Here is a 20,215-nt window from a genome sequence, read left to right as displayed (position 1 = left end):
TACAATACGTTCTAAAGTATTACTCGTTATGTTAAAATGTAGCTTTTTTCGCTCGGCTTTTTCATAATTTAGGTCGCCATTTACCAAAATGGCGATATTTCTCTTCTTTAAACGTATGGAAGACAAGAATTCGTAGAAGAGCGCTTCATACTATTTAAACAGTGAAATTTTAACAAATTATTTAATTAAAGTATTTGGATACTTTGGATTTCACGAAATTTATCGATTGACCCTGTTTCAATGCATGTTTCCCACCTTCCGGTTTGCCTGTACTATAGAGTAACGGCAGTGCTACGTCACACGACGTCATCCATGCTTTTTCCTATTCATAAAAAATTCGCGCCCACAATGGCGGCCATGGCCAAAGCTACAGAGTGCTACTACTCTTTCTCTCTGACTCTATAAAGGTACGATTGTCAGGAGCCACGGCAGTCTGCCCGCGCGATTTTAAAAAGTCGTAGTTTTTAGGGTCCTGATATTGGTGTTTTTTATTTAAAATTATTTATCTTCCGCAATTTATATTGTCTTAACATATTCTACTTACAAAACGTTGACATTTTTTGTAAGCATTTTTTTTTGAAAGCTGTTTTATTCAGTAACCGCGGAAGTACTCCATGACTATATAGCTCCTCCTACGACTAAAGCATAAAGAACCCTACATTACCATGCAAAATGGGGGTGCATTTGGCCCTACCTGCCCCCCAATTCCGCGGCTCCTGCTGTTATTTAATTATGTAGCTGATATGGATATTGAAAGCTTAATATGTGTTTTTATATTAAAAATTCATTCTTCTGTCCCCTTCTGACAGAGGACGGAAAACACAACGCCATCTACATTATAGAATTTGTATTGTAACAATAAAATATGCTCATAAATATTTAATTTTATAACCATGGTGGAAGTTCTATACTAAATTTACAAAATTATTGCACGACGGATACTTCATGGTTCAATATTTTATTAAAATTAAAGGTTTACGCTAGCTTTCGGGTCGAAACCCCTCTTCAGAACGCCTGAAGAGGGGTTTCGACCCGAAAGCTAGCGTAAACCTTTAATTTTAATAAAATATTGAACCATGAAGTATCCGTCGTGCAATAATTTTGTAAATTTAGAATAAAATATGCTACCAAACAATTTTCTTATACTGAAATAAAACATCATATTTAATTACGACCAAAAATTAAAATAAAGGGAAAACTTTAGTCAAGATTATTTAATTTAAATAATCTTGCTTTAGCCACAAGCGGGCGTGACACGTAGGAGGTTTATCTCTGCATAGTGTAACTAAATACATTTCGGAGAAATGGGACTTCGGTGATATGAGCTTTCGGAGTAAAAGCAAGAATATGTCAATTCGGTGAAAAGGGAATTCGGTGATATGGGAATTCGGAGAAATGGGAATTCGGAGAAACGAGAATTCGGTGATGTGAGGTCACTAAATACATTTCGGAGAAATGGGACTTCGGAGATATGAACTTGCGGAGTAAAAGCAATACGGAATTATATCAATTCGGAGAAATGGGAATTCGGTGATATGGGAATTCGGAGAAAGGAGAATTCGGCGTTGTGAGGTTGACCCCGAAAACTATCGATACGCCCCCTATGATTCGCCATTGAAACCTTGATAGGTAGTGGATAAACATACGCTATTAGTTTTCCTCATCGTAATTGGTAAATTTGACTTGCATTTTAATATAATTTTTACATCTTTTGATAAGTTTATTTAAAAAAAAACGTTCTTATGCCTTTTTAATTTTGGCAGACTCCGTTTATTTTGGATGTGGGCTGCCTTCTGGCTTCTAAATCTACTCGTATTTTTATTGCTACTTAGACTAATTGCCCACGGACTGGCTCCATGTTTAAACTGATGGCTATCGTGTCTCCTCTATAATCCCTCTTCTGATTTTTGGGGGTTTGCGTATACTTTGTGGTTAAAGTTTTCTCTATCCAACCCCCTTTACGGTTTGTCCATCGTTCGCGCGGAACTGTGTCCCTTGTTTGTAACTGTGTCCTGGTTATTCGATCAAGGGCTTATCTCCCCGATTGCTTTCTTTGACTCTCGTCTAACCTATGTGCTCTGTCTGACGTTTCCTCCGCTAATTCATAGATACAGCATGGGATGGTACTCTTGCTTCCGGTTTTTATGGACCCTGGTCATGTGGGCAGGACGCCTTATCCATAAGGCAGACTAGGCAAAGTGCCTAGGGCCTACGAATATTTTAGGATAAATTAGGGCCTACGATTCCATATAATAGGGCCTACGAAGGTCCGAAAAGTCGGTAAATGAGAGAATTTTGCCTAAGGCCTACGTAGGCACCGTTTTCTTGGGTTATCCGAAGAAAATGGTAATCCCCCTTGACAAAATCCTCCATGGTGTTGCTAAGATCAAAGTGTAGTATCTGTTTTCGGCTTAAAAGCTTATGTAGTATTACGGAGGCTGAGATATTAAATATTCATGTTCTCGGAACTTCTGTCTTAGATGAAAGTGTAGTATCTTTTACAGCTTAAAATTTGGTGTATTGAATTCTCATAGGGAACAGATACTACACTTTGATTTTAGCCAAAATGCCGAGAGCAGAATACTACACTTTCGTGTTTTCTTAGTTTTGGGGGGATTTTGTCCGGGGGGATTTTGTTCCATAATCTTTATTGAAGCGCCTATTCCACTCTGTGCCTTCTAATTTTGCTAACTTTAAACTACACGTTTGTTTTTTGTCTATAAAGTTCTTTTATTCACAAGTTACTTAGAACAACGAGAGGGTACAACCATTCTCTGGCTATTTTTAGGCGGGGGAGGAATGAAGTAGTACGGTACAGCCAATCTTTCTACCAAAGATAATGCCTTGTAACAGAATTAGATCTAATCTAATTCTGCTTGTAAGCGATAGCTTTGCTCCCGAATCCCGATTCAGACCCCTGTCACCCCCATCCATGACGGAGAGCGGAGCACGCCCATTGAGTTGGGAATAAATAGAGGTACAACTAAATCTGGCTGGCGCGGGACCAATTTCGTTCAATATGGAGACTTTTCCAACTATATCTTTCAACCGTGGCGGCGTCTGTCTCTAGTGGTGGCAACTATATTGCAATTGAATTTTTGCGCGAATCATATAACTTTACAAAATATAGATGGCGCTACCGCCTAATTATAAAGATGAATTTCGTACAGTCTTCTCAGAACAGGTCCCGCGTAACCATGGTAACCGAAATCGTAATTCTAGCAGTATTATTCCCAATTCAATGAGCACGCCCGAGAGAGCACCGCACACTTTCCTCCCCCAAGATTTCATATTTCCCACCTAAAAATCCGCCTGAGGAGTAAAAAGTCTATCAAGAATTCAAACCGTGTTAAATTTTCTCCTCCAATGTTAAATGTTTGTGGGAATATGCGTTAATGGCATTCATTTTAAATTTTTCATGAAAATTACCTTCGTTGCTTATGCTTGGATTATTACTTTTTTTTAACTACTGTCAAACTATTCGGAATAATGAGTAATAATAAAAGAAAATCTAGTGTTAACGTTGAGGAACTTTCACCTGAAGTAAGTTAACTTAATTTTCGTTGTAAGTAAAACTTGTTAGTATTTGGTTTATGATATTAATTACTTTTAAAAGGAGTTAAGAGCCCGTGTCATTCAGCTAGAAGCACATGTAAAGCAACTTAAGAATATAATAGCCAAAAACCAAGGAAATAAGACAAGTGATACTCAAACAAATAGCACGCTAAAGAAAGAGAAAATTTTCAACTTTAAAAGGTTATTTAAATATATTAACACTTTCCATAAATGTACATATACTAATTGTATTTTAAAGATTTAAAAGAAGGAGAATAGCCTTAAAATTACTATACCTTGGTTGGGACTACCAAGGATTTGCTGCTCAAGAAGACACCATGAAAACTATAGAAGCCGAGCTGTTTAAAGCTCTTACATTAACCAAAATTATTGAAGCTCGTCAAGTTGCAAATTATCACCGTTGTGGAAGAACTGATAAAGGCGTTTCTGCTTTTAGTCAGGTATGGGTTATTACTCTCATTCCATAATACGTTTTAAATTCACTTTTTTTACACTTAATATTAAGGTAATTTCTTTAGATGTCCGAACTAATCTTAAAGATGGAGAAGGTATTTATGAACCAGAGGACTATGAGGAGACGAAAGAAGCTAATTTACAATTAAACATAAATGAAATTGAATATATCCAAATATTAAATAGAGTCCTTCCACCTGAAATTAGAATAATTTCATGGACACCCGTTTCTAAGGATTTCAGTGCTAGGTAAAAAATTCAATTAGTATATTTAGGGTCTCCAAGAGGATTAGAATTTTGGTCACTTCTTGTATACAGAAAAATATGTTGAAATTTTATTGGTCCGGGTACTATATTAAACACTGGGATGTTGTGGACCTTTATATCCTTCTAATATGTGACTATTTTTCATGTATAAAAGGTTTAGTTGTTCACAACGCACGTACAAATACTATTTTCCTCGAGCCTCTCTGAATATACAGCATATGGATGAAGCTGCCCAAAAACTTCTTGGGGAACATGACTTCAGAAATTTTTGCAAAATGGATGTAGGAAATGGCGTAGTTAATTTCAAAAGGAAAATAATGGAGATTTCTCTTAAGACCTTAACTAATGAGTTAGAGTAAGTAATTTAAACACTTTCAAGTATAGCAATCTTTTAACTGTTTGAACACGGTCAAAGAGGTAAAAGAGACCAACGACATTTGGGGAAACGAAAATATATTTATTTTTTAAATTTAACTAACAGAATGTTTTAAAATTAAAAACACACAACTTGAGAAATTAAAAACATGCAACAAGAAAAACGCGAAAATGACCATGCGACACAAAAAAAATAAACCTTCTAAAAAGGACGATGTTTACAAAATGTAGGTTTACCTCTTTGACCATGTTCAATGTTATCTTTAGACCAATGTTGGTTCTCGTTAACCGGAATTTTGTTTTATTTAGAGACTCCAGCTACGATATAATTGAATTTAAGATTGTAGCAACTGCATTTTTATGGCATCAGATTAGATGTTTAGTATCAGTTCTGTTTTTAGTTGGTCAAGGATTAGAGACTCCTGAGGTTGTATCAGAACTGTTAAATATAGAAACAAATCCATGCAAACCACAATATTGTATGGCTTCTGGTAATTATTATTTGTTATAATTACTTTCGTAATATTAACATTTTTTAGTTATATCAGAGCTTCCATTGGTTTTATTTGATTGTCAATTTGAGGCGATTAACTGGATCGTGGATGATAATGTTATTACATCAGTGGTAAAACATCTACAAACAGTTTGGACTCGTTTAAATTTAAAGTTAGTTTGTTTTGAATCTCATTTTATTTCAGACTAATTTTTAGATTTTTTGTTTCGTAGAACAGTAATTGTCAGAGATATGTTAAATCATCTCTGTGCCTCCACCAAAATAGAGCACTCTAGAATATCATCGCAAAGTGACGAATTGATAATGGGTGTTAAACCGAATGTGTACAAGAAACTGCTCGAAAGGAATGTTTGTGGTAATACACTTCATTTTTATATATCTTTCCTTACAAGCACATAAGTTTTTTTATATAATTTTATACAGACAGTTTAGAAACTCGAATAAGTCAATGCCGTAAAAAAATTAAGACTACGAAATCTTGATAATTTAAAATTGTATGGCTTTTCATAATAAAAGAAAACTAAACTGGTGTCTAAATTAGTTTAAATATAACTTTTTGGTTCCTAAACAGTTAATATTTAATTTTTTTTCTATTTCAATGTGGTCATTTAGCCAAAGCTTACTATTGCTACCTTTCAGCTTATTCCACACTTCTTCTATAGAATAATAATAATCAACCAATGAGGTAGAATAAATAGAGATCCAAATCCACCTTCCAGGACCTACCATTTTGCAGGACAGTATTTGTTGAGTTGGAGAGCTAAGCCTAGTTAATGAACTTAATCAAATCGTGTTGGCGCCATCAATGGTGTTTAATATATTTTGCAAAGAAATAGTTTTATTTACAAAAATAATATACAACCAAGAACAAATATTTACAACTATTTATAAGAAGAATAGGCATTCCTCTAAGGCAGAACCTGGTGGAAAAGTGTTCAGCACCGAAGCTGCATTCCCTCGTTGGACCGCGATCGCGATGCGTTGCAGCAGATATTATGGCGAACGCGGTTCTCCCGTTTCTTCCCGAATCCTTCGGCCTATGGCATGGACAAAGGACAAACCGTCGCGCCCGAACGACCAGAGAGTCTCAATAGCTACAGCCTTAAACACGAAACGATTCTCTAGGCCCGAGTACTTTTCGCGCTTCTTCCTTTCAGCCTGGGTAGCGGCCCAGAGAGGGGCTGATGAAGATGAGGACAAATACAAAGGCGCTAGAGGGTCTGTGCAGGTGAAATCCCACTCCAACGATTTTCCGCCGGACCATGGGACAAGGGACATTCAGTCCGGGCGTTTTCCATCATCGCGGGACAACCCAGGTGGCTCAAGAACGGACGGTACACCTGCAGATACTAAGGCGCGTCGCAGGATGTCGTTGACGGCACCGTGTCGGGAGAGCCGGCCGGAGCTTTTCTTGCAACTCAGGCCGTGGGTGCCCCCGGAATCAACCATGATTCCGCAGTTACAAGTGTGCGGAACACAGATACGGGCGCCTAACCGAAGGCCGATGGCAATACGAAAAGAGTCGTCGTCTAAATGGGTGCCCAAGGACGGCGATGGAAGGGCGTTTAGCCATGCACCAGACTCTTTGGTAATTACTTAAATAAGCCGGGCTTTTTCGCGATCGCTGGAAGCGCCTACTGACAAAAGCGATAAAGATTTGTCGATGATCGGGGCGTCCCACATGTGCTGATGTTTCCAATGGTCCGGGGACGGTAGGGGCGCTTCCGTGCGAAGTTCCCATTGTTGTGAGGCTTCTCGAAATACCGGATCTTCGGAGACGGGTATGTAGTCGGGGGTAAAATATCGCCGACCAGGCTAGCTACGCTAGAAACCGACGATAGAAAAGCCGGAAGAGGCAGTTTGGAGGCATGGCGGATTCCGAGACCACCCTTGGCCACGGGAAGTGATGATTGTACCCATGGACCCTCGTCCAAGAAGAGACTAGGTATAGAACTGGTTAGGTTCCAGATTTTCCCATTTAGTTGAACAAATACAAATACAATGAACCTGGTAGGTTGACACCGGCAATTTTAGGGGGAGGGTGAGTAGGCGGGATTGTACTTCGAAACCAAACATGGGCGCTATGTGTCAATAGTCAAGCTAATATATTAAACTAGCCGAGAAGCCCAGCCTACGGGCGGGCCCTCAGCCAGTTGTGTGTTTCGAGGCACTCCACCCTAGTAAGGCCTCCCTGCCCCTTTCCCCCATGCCAGAATTACCGGGGTACCCTTTTCCTTTGGCAAAAAGAACATAAAAACTCTTCTTTCACTCTCGTCTCAAACTCCCCCCAGTGAGGCATCCCCTTCCCCCCCTTTTCCCATGCGGGAATTTCCATGGTACCCTTTTCCCCATTGTCGAACCATCCCCTTTTTCCCTCGCAAAAAGAACTTAAAAACTCTCCTTTCTCTCTCGTCCAACCCCCCCCCCCCCCCCAGTAAGGCCCTTTTCCCCATGTCAGAATTACTGGGGTACCCCTTTTCCCTCGCAAAAATTACTTAAAAACTCGCCTTTCGCTCTCGTCCCAAACCCCCCAGTAAGGCACCCCTCCCCCTTTCCCCATGACAGAATTACCGGGGTACCCTTTTCCCCCACAAAAATAACACAAAAACTCGCCTTTCTCTCAGGTCGCAAACCCCCTGTATCCAATGGCAGATTTGCTCCCCCCTCATGACGAACAGAAGCAAATACGCTAGTCCCTGAGCCCCGATTCCCCTCTGTCCCACGCTGTTTATAGTCGAACCACCTCAGTAACGAAGCGAAAGGCCGTCACGGTTTCCCTCTGTTCCGCGGACCGCTTTCTCTTCGCCACCCCGCCTTTGGCTTCATGACAGACTAAGCAAACATTCCAGAAAGCTCGGACGACGACGACGATGACAAAGTGGTTTTTAGTCCCACTTCTATATATAAATATCAATGTGGGACTATTTCTATGGACGGAATGTCGTTAAGTGTTGTTTGTTTGGCGTCGGCTGTGGCGTCGTGGAAAGCGACTACACGGTAGATGGAGCGGCGAAAAATAATTTATATTATTGGCGATACTGGGATTCGAACCCAGATTTCTGGCCGCGTAGTTTCCAAAACCGACGCTTTTATCAAGTGAGCCACGCCGTTCTCTTGAATTTCATGCTTGAACTTTTAGCCTTGAACACTTTTATAGTTTGTATAGTTGGTTCAGAGATTTTCCGCCCCCTCGCGCGTGCCGTTAATTTCCGCCCCCTGTGACCAACCCCCTTAAAGGGAGAGTTACCCAAAAAAAACCAGTAGGTCTCATTCGATAGAACTCTTTGATGCGCACGCAGTGCCATTAATTTACGCCCCCCCCAGACCAACCCCCTTAAAGGGAAAGTCACCGAATGGTACGATATCGTACGCCACGAAAATTGTAATACGCCCTAAAAATTGCGATGAAATCATCGCACTGACGCGTCTTCAACTGATTTCCCATTTTCCACAAAATAAATTCATGGGTATTTTCCTGAGGGTGGGTGGCGCCCAAGTTTTAATCCTTTAACATAGGATGGTAATTTATATATCAAACAATAGGAAATCACATGGGCTCAACAGCTTTTATATTAGTTTGCCCACCCGGATCTCCTGATGGTGGGCGGCATCCACTCTTTAGCTTAGGATGGCAATTTATATATCAAACGATAATAAATCACGTAGCCTCAACAGTTTTAGTATTAGTTTGCCTACCTGTGTCTACTAGGGTGTATGGGTTTGCCCAATCGAATACACCGATGTGGAACTAATATTACGGCCTGGGCCGAATGGTTATAATATAGATACGACGAAAGGGTCTTAGAGTTTTATTATGTAGATTAAGATTTGTTAGCCTTTTGTTTTTGTTCCAACGTTTAACTACTTAATTATTGGTATTAATTAATACATTTTAGCGCGCGGACAAGTAGTATGAACTAAATTTAAAAATCGTCTGCTAAAACTCGCTAAGACTTGTTTGTCAACGTAACAAGCGCCAATCATCAGTAGCTTCTGTTAAACCTGGTGACAAAAATGTGAAATTCGTTGATCCACGATAAACATGGAAGTTCATACTCCCTTTAAGGGGAAATTACCACTGGGTGCCAAGCATTAAAGCCAGGTTCACACTTACCCCTAAAATCACTTCATATTACATAACTAGTTTTTAAAACCATGGACTAATTAAAAATTAATTAGTCCATGTTAAAACCAACGTGAGAAATCGCTTCGTGCTGGTTCGGGAAGCAACTCGTCCAAGTCGGTTCGCTTAAAATCGCTTTCAAAACGACAAGGCGGGGAAGTCAAATAGCTCGTATTTTCCAAAATAATGGGAATAAAATTATAAATAATGTCAAATCATATTACTGTATGTATAGTAAACATGATTAACTAATTGTTTTGGGATATATTTTAGTATTTTCAAAATTAAAGTCCTAATTTGAAATGGCGTTAAGCTTTGGCTATAAGCGAACCAGGGTTAAGCGATTTCGCACGTGTTAAACAAGAAATTATAGTCGGCGGTCAAAACTGGCATTCAAACCGACCTAAACTCGGATTTAATCTCTAGTGTGACCGTGGCTTTAGTTGCGCCAACTAAATCTTATTATACCCATATATCAAATAAAGAAGACCTTAATATTTTTGAAATATGTCATAAATTCTATATAATGCCCTCGGGCAAAAATCTCATGATCTGGACGCGGATAATAAATCGCTTGTCTAGCGTTGGGTTCTCCTGGAGTTTCAGTATCACCCACGTACTAGACAACCTCAAGTGGACATCCCGAGTCACTAGAAGGTGCCTGCGACCTCTCACACTAGTCAACAGCGTGATTCACAATGCCTGTGGGGCACTTACTCCCCTATCCAAAACTATATCGTCGTGGTCCCGCCCCCCCAAAAGGAAACCGAAATGCCACGTACATTCTTCCGGGTTTTCGTCTCGCAACGCGAAAGCACTCCTTCCTGCCGTCCTCTGTCCGCGACTGGAACTCCCTCCCTGAACACCTGAAGGTCCTCCCACAGTGTGCTCAGTTTCGGAAAGCGCTCGCTGCGTACTTTGAATTGCATGACTAAAATCACTGTCTTGACGTGATGGGTCTATGACCCTTTGTTAAGCTAAAAGTTAACTAAAGAACTAAATAACTGACATTTTTACCACTCTTCGCGTTGCCTTTCGTCGCGTCGCATCGCCTCTCTTAACTTGTTCTCGAAAAACGAAAATTCATAGCAAATTTGCATTAAAGCAATGCTGCCTCATTTTTACGGAATACAGCATGCTACAATTCACCGTTGGGAAAGTGACGTTGCGTAGGACCTTAGAACGGAATACCACCTACTACAAATCTCCGTTGGGAAAGTGACTTTGCGTAGGACCTTAGAACGGAATACCGCCTACTACAAATCTCCGTTGGGAAAGTGACGTTGCGTAGGACCTTAGAACGGAATACCGCCTACTACAAATCTCCGTTGGGAAAGTGACGTTGCGTAGGACCTTAGAACGGAATACCGCCTACTACCAATCTCCGTTGGGAAAGTGACGTTGCGTAGGACCTTAGAACGGAATACCGCCTACTACAAATCTCCGTTGGGAAAGTGACGTTGCGTAGGACCTTAGAACGGAATACCGCCTACTACAAATCTCCGTTGGGAAAGTGACGTTGCGTAGGACCTTAGAACGGAATACCGCCTACTACAAATCTCCGTTGGGAAAGTGACTTTGCGTAGGACCTTAGAACGGAATACCGCCTACTACCAATCTCCGTTGGGAAAGTGACGTTGCGTAGGACCTTAGAACGGAATACCGCCTACTACAAATCTCCGTTGGGAAAGTGACGTTGCGTTGGACCTTAGAATGGAATACCGCCTACCACAATTCTCCGTTGGGAAAGTGACGTTGAGTAGGACCTTAGAACGGAATACCACCTACTACGAATCTCCGTTGGGAAAGTGACGTTGCGTAGGACCTAAGAACGGAATACCACCTACTTCAATTCTTCTTTGGGAAAGTGACGTTGCGTAGGACCTAAGAACGGAATCCCGCTACTATAAATCTCCGTTGGGAAAGTGACGTTGCGTAGGACCTAAGAACGGAATACCACCTACTACGAATCTCAGTTGGGAAAGTGACGTTGCGTAGGACCTAAGAACGGAATACCGCCTACTACGAATCTCCGTTGGGAAAGTGACGTTGCGTAGGACCTAAGAACGGAATACCACCTACTACGAATCCCCGTTGGGAAAGTGACCTTGCGTAGGACCTAAGAACGGAATACCGCCTACTACGAATCTCCGTTGGGAAAGTGACGTTGCGTAAGACCTTAGAACGGAATACCGCCTACTACAAATCTCCGTTGGGAAAGTGACGTTGCGTAGGACCTTAGAACGGAATACAGCATGCTACAATTCTCCGTTGGGAAAGTGACGTTGCGTAGGACCTTAGAACGGAATACAGCATGCTACAATTCTCCGTTGGGAAAGTGACGTTGCGTAGGACCTTAGAACGAAATACCGCCTACTACAAATCTCCGTTGGGAAAGTGACGTTGCGTAGGATCTTAGAACGGAATACCGCCTACTACAAATCTCCGATGGGAAAGTGACGTTGCGTAGGACCTTAGAACGGAATACCGCCTACTACAATTCTCCGTTGGGAAAGTGACAATGCGTAGGACCTTAGAACGGAATACAGCATGCTACAATTCTCCGTTGGGAAAGTGACGTTGGGTAGGACCTAAGAACGGAATACCGCCTACTACAAATCTCCGTTGGGAAAGTGACGTTGCGTAGGACCTTAGAACGGAATACCGCCTACTACAAATCTCCGTTGGGAAAGTGACGTTGCGTAGGACCTTAGAACGGAATACCGCCTACTACGAATCTCCGTTGGGAAAGTGACGTTGCGTAGGACCTAAGAACGGAATACCGCCTACTACGAATCTCCGTTGGGAAAGTGACGTTGCGTAGGACCTTAGAACGGAATACCACCTACTTCAATTCTTCTTTGGGAAAGTGACGTTGCGTTGGACCTAAGAACGGAATCCCGCTACTATAAATTTCCGTTGGGAAAGTGACGTTGCATAGGACCTTAGAACGGAATACCGCCTACCACAAATCTCCGTTGGGAAAGTGACGTTGCGTAGGACCGTAGAACGGAATACCACCTACTTCAATTCTTCTTTGGGAAAGTGACGTTGCGTTGGACCTAAGAACGGAATCCCGCTACTATAAATTTCCGTTGGGAAAGTGAAGTTGCATAGGACCTAAGAACGGAATCCCGCTACTATAAATTTCCGTTGGGAAAGTGACGTTGCATAGGACCTTAGAACGGAATACCGCCTACTACGAATCTCCGTTGGGAAAGTGACGTTGCGTAGGACCTAAGAACGGAATACCACCTACTTCAATTCTTCTTTGGGAAAGAGACGTTGCGTAGGACCTTAGAACGGAATACCGCCTACCACAAATCTCCGTTGGGAAAGTGACGTTGCGTAGGACCTTAGAACGGAATACCGCCTACTACAAATCTCCGTTGGGAAAGAGACGTTGCGTAGGACCTAAGAACGGAATCCCGCTACTATAAATCTCCGTTGGGAAAGTGACGTTGCGTAGGACCTAAGAACGGAATACCACCTACTACGAATCTCAGTTGGGAAAGTGACGTTGCGTAGGACCTAAGAACGGAATACCGCCTACTACGAATCTCCGTTGGGAAAGTGACGTTGCGTAGGACCTAAGAACGGAATACCACCTACTACGAATCCCCGTTGGGAAAGTGACCTTGCGTAGGACCTAAGAACGGAATACCGCCTACTACGAATCTCCGTTGGGAAAGTGACGTTGCGTAAGACCTTAGAACGGAATACCGCCTACTACAAATCTCCGTTGGGAAAGTGACGTTGCGTAGGACCTTAGAACGGAATACAGCATGCTACAATTCTCCGTTGGGAAAGTGACGTTGCGTAGGACCTTAGAACGGAATACAGCATGCTACAATTCTCCGTTGGGAAAGTGACGTTGCGTAGGACCTTAGAACGAAATACCGCCTACTACAAATCTCCGTTGGTAAAGTGACGTTGCGTAGGATCTTAGAACGGAATACCGCCTACTACAAATCTCCGATGGGAAAGTGACGTTGCGTAGGACCTTAGAACGGAATACCGCCTACTACAATTCTCCGTTGGGAAAGTGACAATGCGTAGGACCTTAGAACGGAATACAGCATGCTACAATTCTCCGTTGGGAAAGTGACGTTGGGTAGGACCTAAGAACGGAATACCGCCTACTACAAATCTCCGTTGGGAAAGTGACGTTGCGTAGGACCTTAGAACGGAATACCGCCTACTACGAATCTCCGTTGGGAAAGTGACGTTGCGTAGGACCTTAGAACGGAATACCACCTTGTTCAATTCTTCTTTGGGAAAGTGACGTTGCGTTGGACCTAAGAACGGAATCCCGCTACTATAAATTCCGTTGGGAAAGTGACGTTGCATAGGACCTTAGAACGGAATACCGCCTACCACAAATCTCCGTTGGGAAAGTGACGTTGCGTAGGACCGTAGAACGGAATACCACCTACTTCAATTCTTCTTTGGGAAAGTGACGTTGCGTTGGACCTAAGAACGGAATCCCGCTACTATAAATTTCCGTTGGGAAAGTGAAGTTGCATAGGACCTAAGAACGGAATCCCGCTACTATAAATTTCCGTTGGGAAAGTGACGTTGCATAGGACCTTAGAACGGAATACCGCCTACTACGAATCTCCGTTGGGAAAGTGACGTTGCGTAGGACCTAAGAACGGAATACCACCTACTTCAATTCTTCTTTGGGAAAGAGACGTTGCGTAGGACCTTAGAACGGAATACCGCCTACCACAAATCTCCGTTGGGAAAGTGACGTTGCGTAGGACCTTAGAACGGAATACCGCCTACTACAAATCTCCGTTGGGAAAGAGACGTTGCGTAGGACCTAAGAACGGAATCCCGCTACTATAAATCTCCGTTGGGAAAGTGACGTTGCGTAGGACCTAAGAACGGAATACCACCTACTACGAATCCCCGTTGGGAAAGTGACCTTGCGTAGGACCTAAGAACGGAATACCGCCTACTACGAATCTCCGTTGGGAAAGTGACGTTGCGTAAGACCTTAGAACGGAATACCGCCTACTACAAATCTCCGTTGGGAAAGTGACGTTGCGTAGGACCTTAGAACGGAATACAGCATGCTACAATTCTCCGTTGGGAAAGTGACGTTGCGTAGGACCTTAGAACGGAATACAGCATGCTACAATTCTCCGTTGGGAAAGTGACGTTGGGTAGGACCTAAGAACGGAATACCGCCTACTACAAATCTCCGTTGGGAAAGTGACGTTGCGTAGGACCTTAGAACGGAATACCGCCTACTACAAATCTCCGTTGGGAAAGTGACGTTGCGTAGGACCTTAGAACGGAATACCGCCTACTACGAATCTCCGTTGGGAAAGTGACGTTGCGTAGGACCTAAGAACGGAATACCGCCTACTACGAATCTCCGTTGGGAAAGTGACGTTGCGTAGGACCTTAGAACGGAATACCACCTACTTCAATTCTTCTTTGGGAAAGTGACGTTGCGTTGGACCTAAGAACGGAATCCCGCTACTATAAATTTCCGTTGGGAAAGTGACGTTGCATAGGACCTTAGAACGGAATACCGCCTACCACAAATCTCCGTTGGGAAAGTGACGTTGCGTAGGACCGTAGAACGGAATACCACCTACTTCAATTCTTCTTTGGGAAAGTGACGTTGCGTTGGACCTAAGAACGGAATCCCGCTACTATAAATTTCCGTTGGGAAAGTGAAGTTGCATAGGACCTAAGAACGGAATCCCGCTACTATAAATTTCCGTTGGGAAAGTGACGTTGCATAGGACCTTAGAACGGAATCCCGCTACTATAAATCTCCGTTGGGAAAGTGACGTTGCGTAGGACCTAAGAACGGAATACCACCTACTACGAATCCCCGTTGGGAAAGTGACCTTGCGTAGGACCTAAGAACGGAATACCGCCTACTACGAATCTCCGTTGGGAAAGTGACGTTGCGTAAGACCTTAGAACGGAATACCGCCTACTACAAATCTCCGTTGGGAAAGTGACGTTGCGTAGGACCTTAGAACGGAATACAGCATGCTACAATTCTCCGTTGGGAAAGTGACGTTGCGTAGGACCTTAGAACGGAATACAGCATGCTACAATTCTCCGTTGGGAAAGTGACGTTGGGTAGGACCTAAGAACGGAATACCGCCTACTACAAATCTCCGTTGGGAAAGTGACGTTGCGTAGGACCTTAGAACGGAATACCGCCTACTACAAATCTCCGTTGGGAAAGTGACGTTGCGTAGGACCTTAGAACGGAATACCGCCTACTACGAATCTCCGTTGGGAAAGTGACGTTGCGTAGGACCTAAGAACGGAATACCGCCTACTACGAATCTCCGTTGGGAAAGTGACGTTGCGTAGGACCTTAGAACGGAATACCACCTACTTCAATTCTTCTTTGGGAAAGTGACGTTGCGTTGGACCTAAGAACGGAATCCCGCTACTATAAATTTCCGTTGGGAAAGTGACGTTGCATAGGACCTTAGAACGGAATACCGCCTACCACAAATCTCCGTTGGGAAAGTGACGTTGCGTAGGACCGTAGAACGGAATACCACCTACTTCAATTCTTCTTTGGGAAAGTGACGTTGCGTTGGACCTAAGAACGGAATCCCGCTACTATAAATTTCCGTTGGGAAAGTGAAGTTGCATAGGACCTAAGAACGGAATCCCGCTACTATAAATTTCCGTTGGGAAAGTGACGTTGCATAGGACCTTAGAACGGAATACCGCCTACTACGAATCTCCGTTGGGAAAGTGACGTTGCGTAGGACCTAAGAACGGAATACCACCTACTACGAATCTCCGTTGGGAAAGTGACGTTGCGTAGGACCTAAGAACGGAATACCGCCTACTACAAATCTCCGTTGGGAAAGTGACGTTGCGTAGGACCTTAGAACGGAATACCGCCTACTACAAATCTCCGTTGGGAAAGTGACGTTGCGTAGGACCTTAGAACTGAATACAGCATGCTACAATTCTCCGTTGGGAAAGTGACGTTGCGTAGGACCTTAGAACGGAATACAGCATGCTACAATTCTCCGTTGGGAAAGTGACGTTGCGTAGGACCTTAGAACGGAATACAGCATGCTACAATTCTCCGTTGGGAAAGTGACCTTGCGTAGGACCTAAGAACGGAATACCGCCTACTACGAATCTCCGTTGGGAAAGTGACGTTGCGTAAGACCTTAGAACGGAATACCGCCTACTACAAATCTCCGTTGGGAAAGTGACGTTGCGTAGGACCTTAGAACGGAATACAGCATGCTACAATTCTCCGTTGGGAAAGTGATGTTGCGTAGGACCTTAGAACGGAATACAGCATGCTACAATTCTCCGTTGGGAAAGTGACGTTGCGTAGGACCTTAGAACGAAATACCGCCTACTACAAATCTCCGTTGGTAAAGTGACGTTGCGTAGGATCTTAGAACGGAATACCGCCTACTACAAATCTCCGATGGGAAAGTGACGTTGCGTAGGACCTTAGAACGGAATACCGCCTACTACAATTCTCCGTTGGGAAAGTGACAATGCGTAGGACCTTAGAACGGAATACAGCATGCTACAATTCTCCGTTGGGAAAGTGACGTTGGGTAGGACCTAAGAACGGAATACCGCCTACTACAAATCTCCGTTGGGAAAGTGACGTTGCGTAGGACCTTAGAACGGAATACCGCCTACTACAAATCTCCGTTGGGAAAGTGACGTTGCGTAGGACCTTAGAACGGAATACCGCCTACTACGAATCTCCGTTGGGAAAGTGACGTTGCGTAGGACCTAAGAACGGAATACCGCCTACTACGAATCTCCGTTGGGAAAGTGACGTTGCGTAGGACCTTAGAACGGAATACCACCTACTTCAATTCTTCTTTGGGAAAGTGACGTTGCGTTGGACCTAAGAACGGAATCCCGCTACTATAAATTTCCGTTGGGAAAGTGACGTTGCATAGGACCTTAGAACGGAATACCGCCTACCACAAATCTCCGTTGGGAAAGTGACGTTGCGTAGGACCGTAGAACGGAATACCACCTACTTCAATTCTTCTTTGGGAAAGTGACGTTGCGTTGGACCTAAGAACGGAATCCCGCTACTATAAATTTCCGTTGGGAAAGTGAAGTTGCATAGGACCTAAGAACGGAATCCCGCTACTATAAATTTCCGTTGGGAAAGTGACGTTGCATAGGACCTTAGAACGGAATACCGCCTACAACGAATCTACGTTGGGAAAGTGACGTTGCGTAGGACCTAAGAACGGAATACCACCTACTACGAATCTCCGTTGGGAAAGTGACGTTGCGTAGGACCTAAGAACGGAATACCGCCTACTACAAATCTCCGTTGGGAAAGTGACGTTGCGTAGGACCTTAGAACGGAATACCGCCTACTACAAATCTCCGTTGGGAAAGTGACGTTGCGTAGGACCTTAGAACTGAATACAGCATGCTACAATTCTCCGTTGGGAAAGTGACGTTGCGTAGGACCTTAGAACGGAATACAGCATGCTACAATTCTCCGTTGGGAAAGTGACGTTGCGTAGGACCTTAGAACGGAATACAGCATGCTACAATTCTCCGTTGGGAAAGTGACGTTGCGTAGGACCTTAGAACGGAATACCGCCTACTACAAATCTCCGTTGGGAAAGTGACGTTGCGTAGGACCTTAGAACGGAATACCGCCTACTACAAATCTCCGTTGGGAAAGTGACGTTGCGTAGGACCTTAGAACGGAATACCGCCTACTACAATTCTCCGTTGGGAAAGTGACGTTGCGTAGGACCTTAGAACGTAATACAGCATGCTACAATTCTCCGTTGGGAAAGTGACGTTGCGTAGGACCTTAGAACGGAATACAGCATGCTACAATTCTCCGTTGGGAAAGTGACGTTGCGTAGGACCTTAGAACGGAATACCACCTACTTCAATTCTTCTTTGGGAAAGTGACGTTGCGTTGGACCTAAGAACGGAATCCCGCTACTATAAATTTCCGTTGGGAAAGTGAAGTTGCATAGGACCTTAGAACGGAATACCGCCTACCACAAATCTCCGTTGGGAAAGTGACGTTGCGTAGGACCGTAGAACGGAATACCACCTACTTCAATTCTTCTTTGGGAAAGTGACGTTGCGTTGGACCTAAGAACGGAATCCCGCTACTATAAATTTCCGTTGGGAAAGTGAAGTTGCATAGGACCTAAGAACGGAATCCCGCTACTATAAATTTCCGTTGGGAAAGTGACGTTGCATAGGACCTTAGAACGGAATACCGCCTACTACGAATCTCCGTTGGGAAAGTGACGTTGCGTAGGACCTAAGAACGGAATACCACCTACTACGAATCTCCGTTGGGAAAGTGACGTTGCGTAGGACCTAAGAACGGAATACCGCCTACTACAAATCTCCGTTGGGAAAGTGACGTTGCGTAGGACCTTAGAACGGAATACCGCCTACTACAAATCTCCGTTGGGAAAGTGACGTTGCGTAGGACCTTAGAACTGAATACAGCATGCTACAATTCTCCGTTGGGAAAGTGACGTTGCGTAGGACCTTAGAACGGAATACAGCATGCTACAATTCTCCGTTGGGAAAGTGACGTTGCGTAGGACCTTAGAACGGAATACAGCATGCTACAATTCTCCGTTGGGAAAGTGACGTTGCGTAGGACCTTAGAACGGAATACCGCCTACTACAAATCTCCGTTGGGAAAGTGACGTTGCGTAGGACCTTAGAACGGAATACCGCCTACTACAAATCTCCGATGGGAAAGTGACGTTGCGTAGGACCTTAGAACGGAATACCGCCTACTACAATTCTCCGTTGGGAAAGTGACGTTGCGTAGGACCTTAGAACGTAATACAGCATGCTACAATTCTCCGTTGGGAAAGTGACGTTGCGTAGGACCTTAGAACGGAATACAGCATGCTACAATTCTCCGTTGGGAAAGTGACGTTGCGTAGGACCTTAGAACGGAATACCGCCTACTACAAATCTCCGTTGGGAAAGTGACGTTGCGTAGGACCTTAGAACGGAATACAGCATGCTATAATTCTCCGTTGGGAAAGTGACGTTGCGTAGGACCTTAGAACGGAATTCCGCCTACTACAAATCTCCGTTGGGAAAGTGACGTTGCGTAGGACCTTAGAACGGAATACCGCCTACTACAAATCTCCGTTGGGAAAGTGACGTTGCGTAGGACCTTAGAACGGAATACCGCCTACTACAAATCTCCGTTGGGAAAGTGACGTTGCGTAGGACCTTAGAACGGAATACAGCATGCTACAATTCTCCGTTGGGAAAGTGACGTTGCGTAGGACCTTAGAACGGAATACCGCCTACTACAAATCTCCGTTGGGAAAGTGACGTTGCGTAGGACTTTAGAACGGAATACCGCCTAGTACAAATCTCCGTTGGGAAAGTGACGTTGCGTAGGACCTTAGAACGTAATACCGCCTACTACAAATCTCCGTTGGGTAAGTGACGTTGCGTAGGACCTTAGAACGGAATACCGCCTACTACAAATCTCCGTTGGGAAAGTGACGTTGCGTAGGACCTTAGAACGGAATACCGCCTACTACAAATCTCCGTTGGGAAAGTGACGTTGCGTTGGACCGTAGAACGGAATACCACCTACTTCAATTCTTCTTTGGGAAAGTGACGTTGCGTTGGACCTAAGAACGGAATCCCGCTACTATAAATTTCCGTTGGGAAAGTGACGTTGCATAGGACCTAAGAACGGAATCCCGCTACTATAAATTTCCGTTGGGAAAGTGACGTTGCATAGGACCTTAGAACGGAATACCGCCTACTACGAATCTCCGTTGGGAAAGTGACGTTGCGTAGGACCTAAGAACGGAATACCACCTACTACGAATCTCCGTTGGGAAAGTGACGTTGCGTAGGACCTAAGAACGGAATACCGCCTA

At 43.8% G+C, this 20,215-nt stretch overlaps 1 protein-coding gene across 1 annotated transcript; it reads left to right on the top strand.

The window, feature by feature from the left end:
* Positions 1 to 3,241: 3,241 nt before the first annotated feature.
* On the top strand, positions 3,242 to 5,716 carry LOC149925574 (tRNA pseudouridine(38/39) synthase). Its single transcript, XM_090160244.1, has 9 exons — positions 3,242 to 3,543; positions 3,617 to 3,756; positions 3,815 to 4,016; positions 4,082 to 4,278; positions 4,451 to 4,651; positions 4,981 to 5,162; positions 5,220 to 5,337; positions 5,398 to 5,540; positions 5,609 to 5,716. Exons 1-9 carry the CDS (start codon positions 3,490 to 3,492, stop codon positions 5,665 to 5,667), a joined length of 1,296 nt encoding a protein of 431 aa, XP_090016370.1. The 5' UTR covers positions 3,242 to 3,489; the 3' UTR covers positions 5,668 to 5,716.
* The last annotated feature ends 14,499 nt before the right edge of the window (positions 5,717 to 20,215 follow it).

Source organism: Leiobunum rupestre, chromosome 10 (assembly GCF_980474605.1).
Source record: "Leiobunum rupestre chromosome 10, qqLeiRupe1.1.hap1, whole genome shotgun sequence".
NCBI lineage: Eukaryota > Metazoa > Arthropoda > Arachnida > Opiliones > Sclerosomatidae > Leiobunum > Leiobunum rupestre.
Note: the sequence above shows the minus strand (reverse complement) of the source record. Positions and strands in the feature narration are given on the sequence as shown.

Coding starts and splice junctions, on each gene's coding strand:
- LOC149925574 (XM_090160244.1), top strand. CDS start 3,490: ATGAGTAATAATAAAAGAAAATCTAGTGTTAACGTTGAGGAACTTTCA. Junction 5,163..5,219: donor ACAATATTGTATGGCTTCTG/GTAATTATTATT, acceptor TAGTTATATCAG/AGCTTCCATTGGTTTTATTT. Junction 5,541..5,608: donor GCTCGAAAGGAATGTTTGTG/GTAATACACTTC, acceptor AATTTTATACAG/ACAGTTTAGAAACTCGAATA.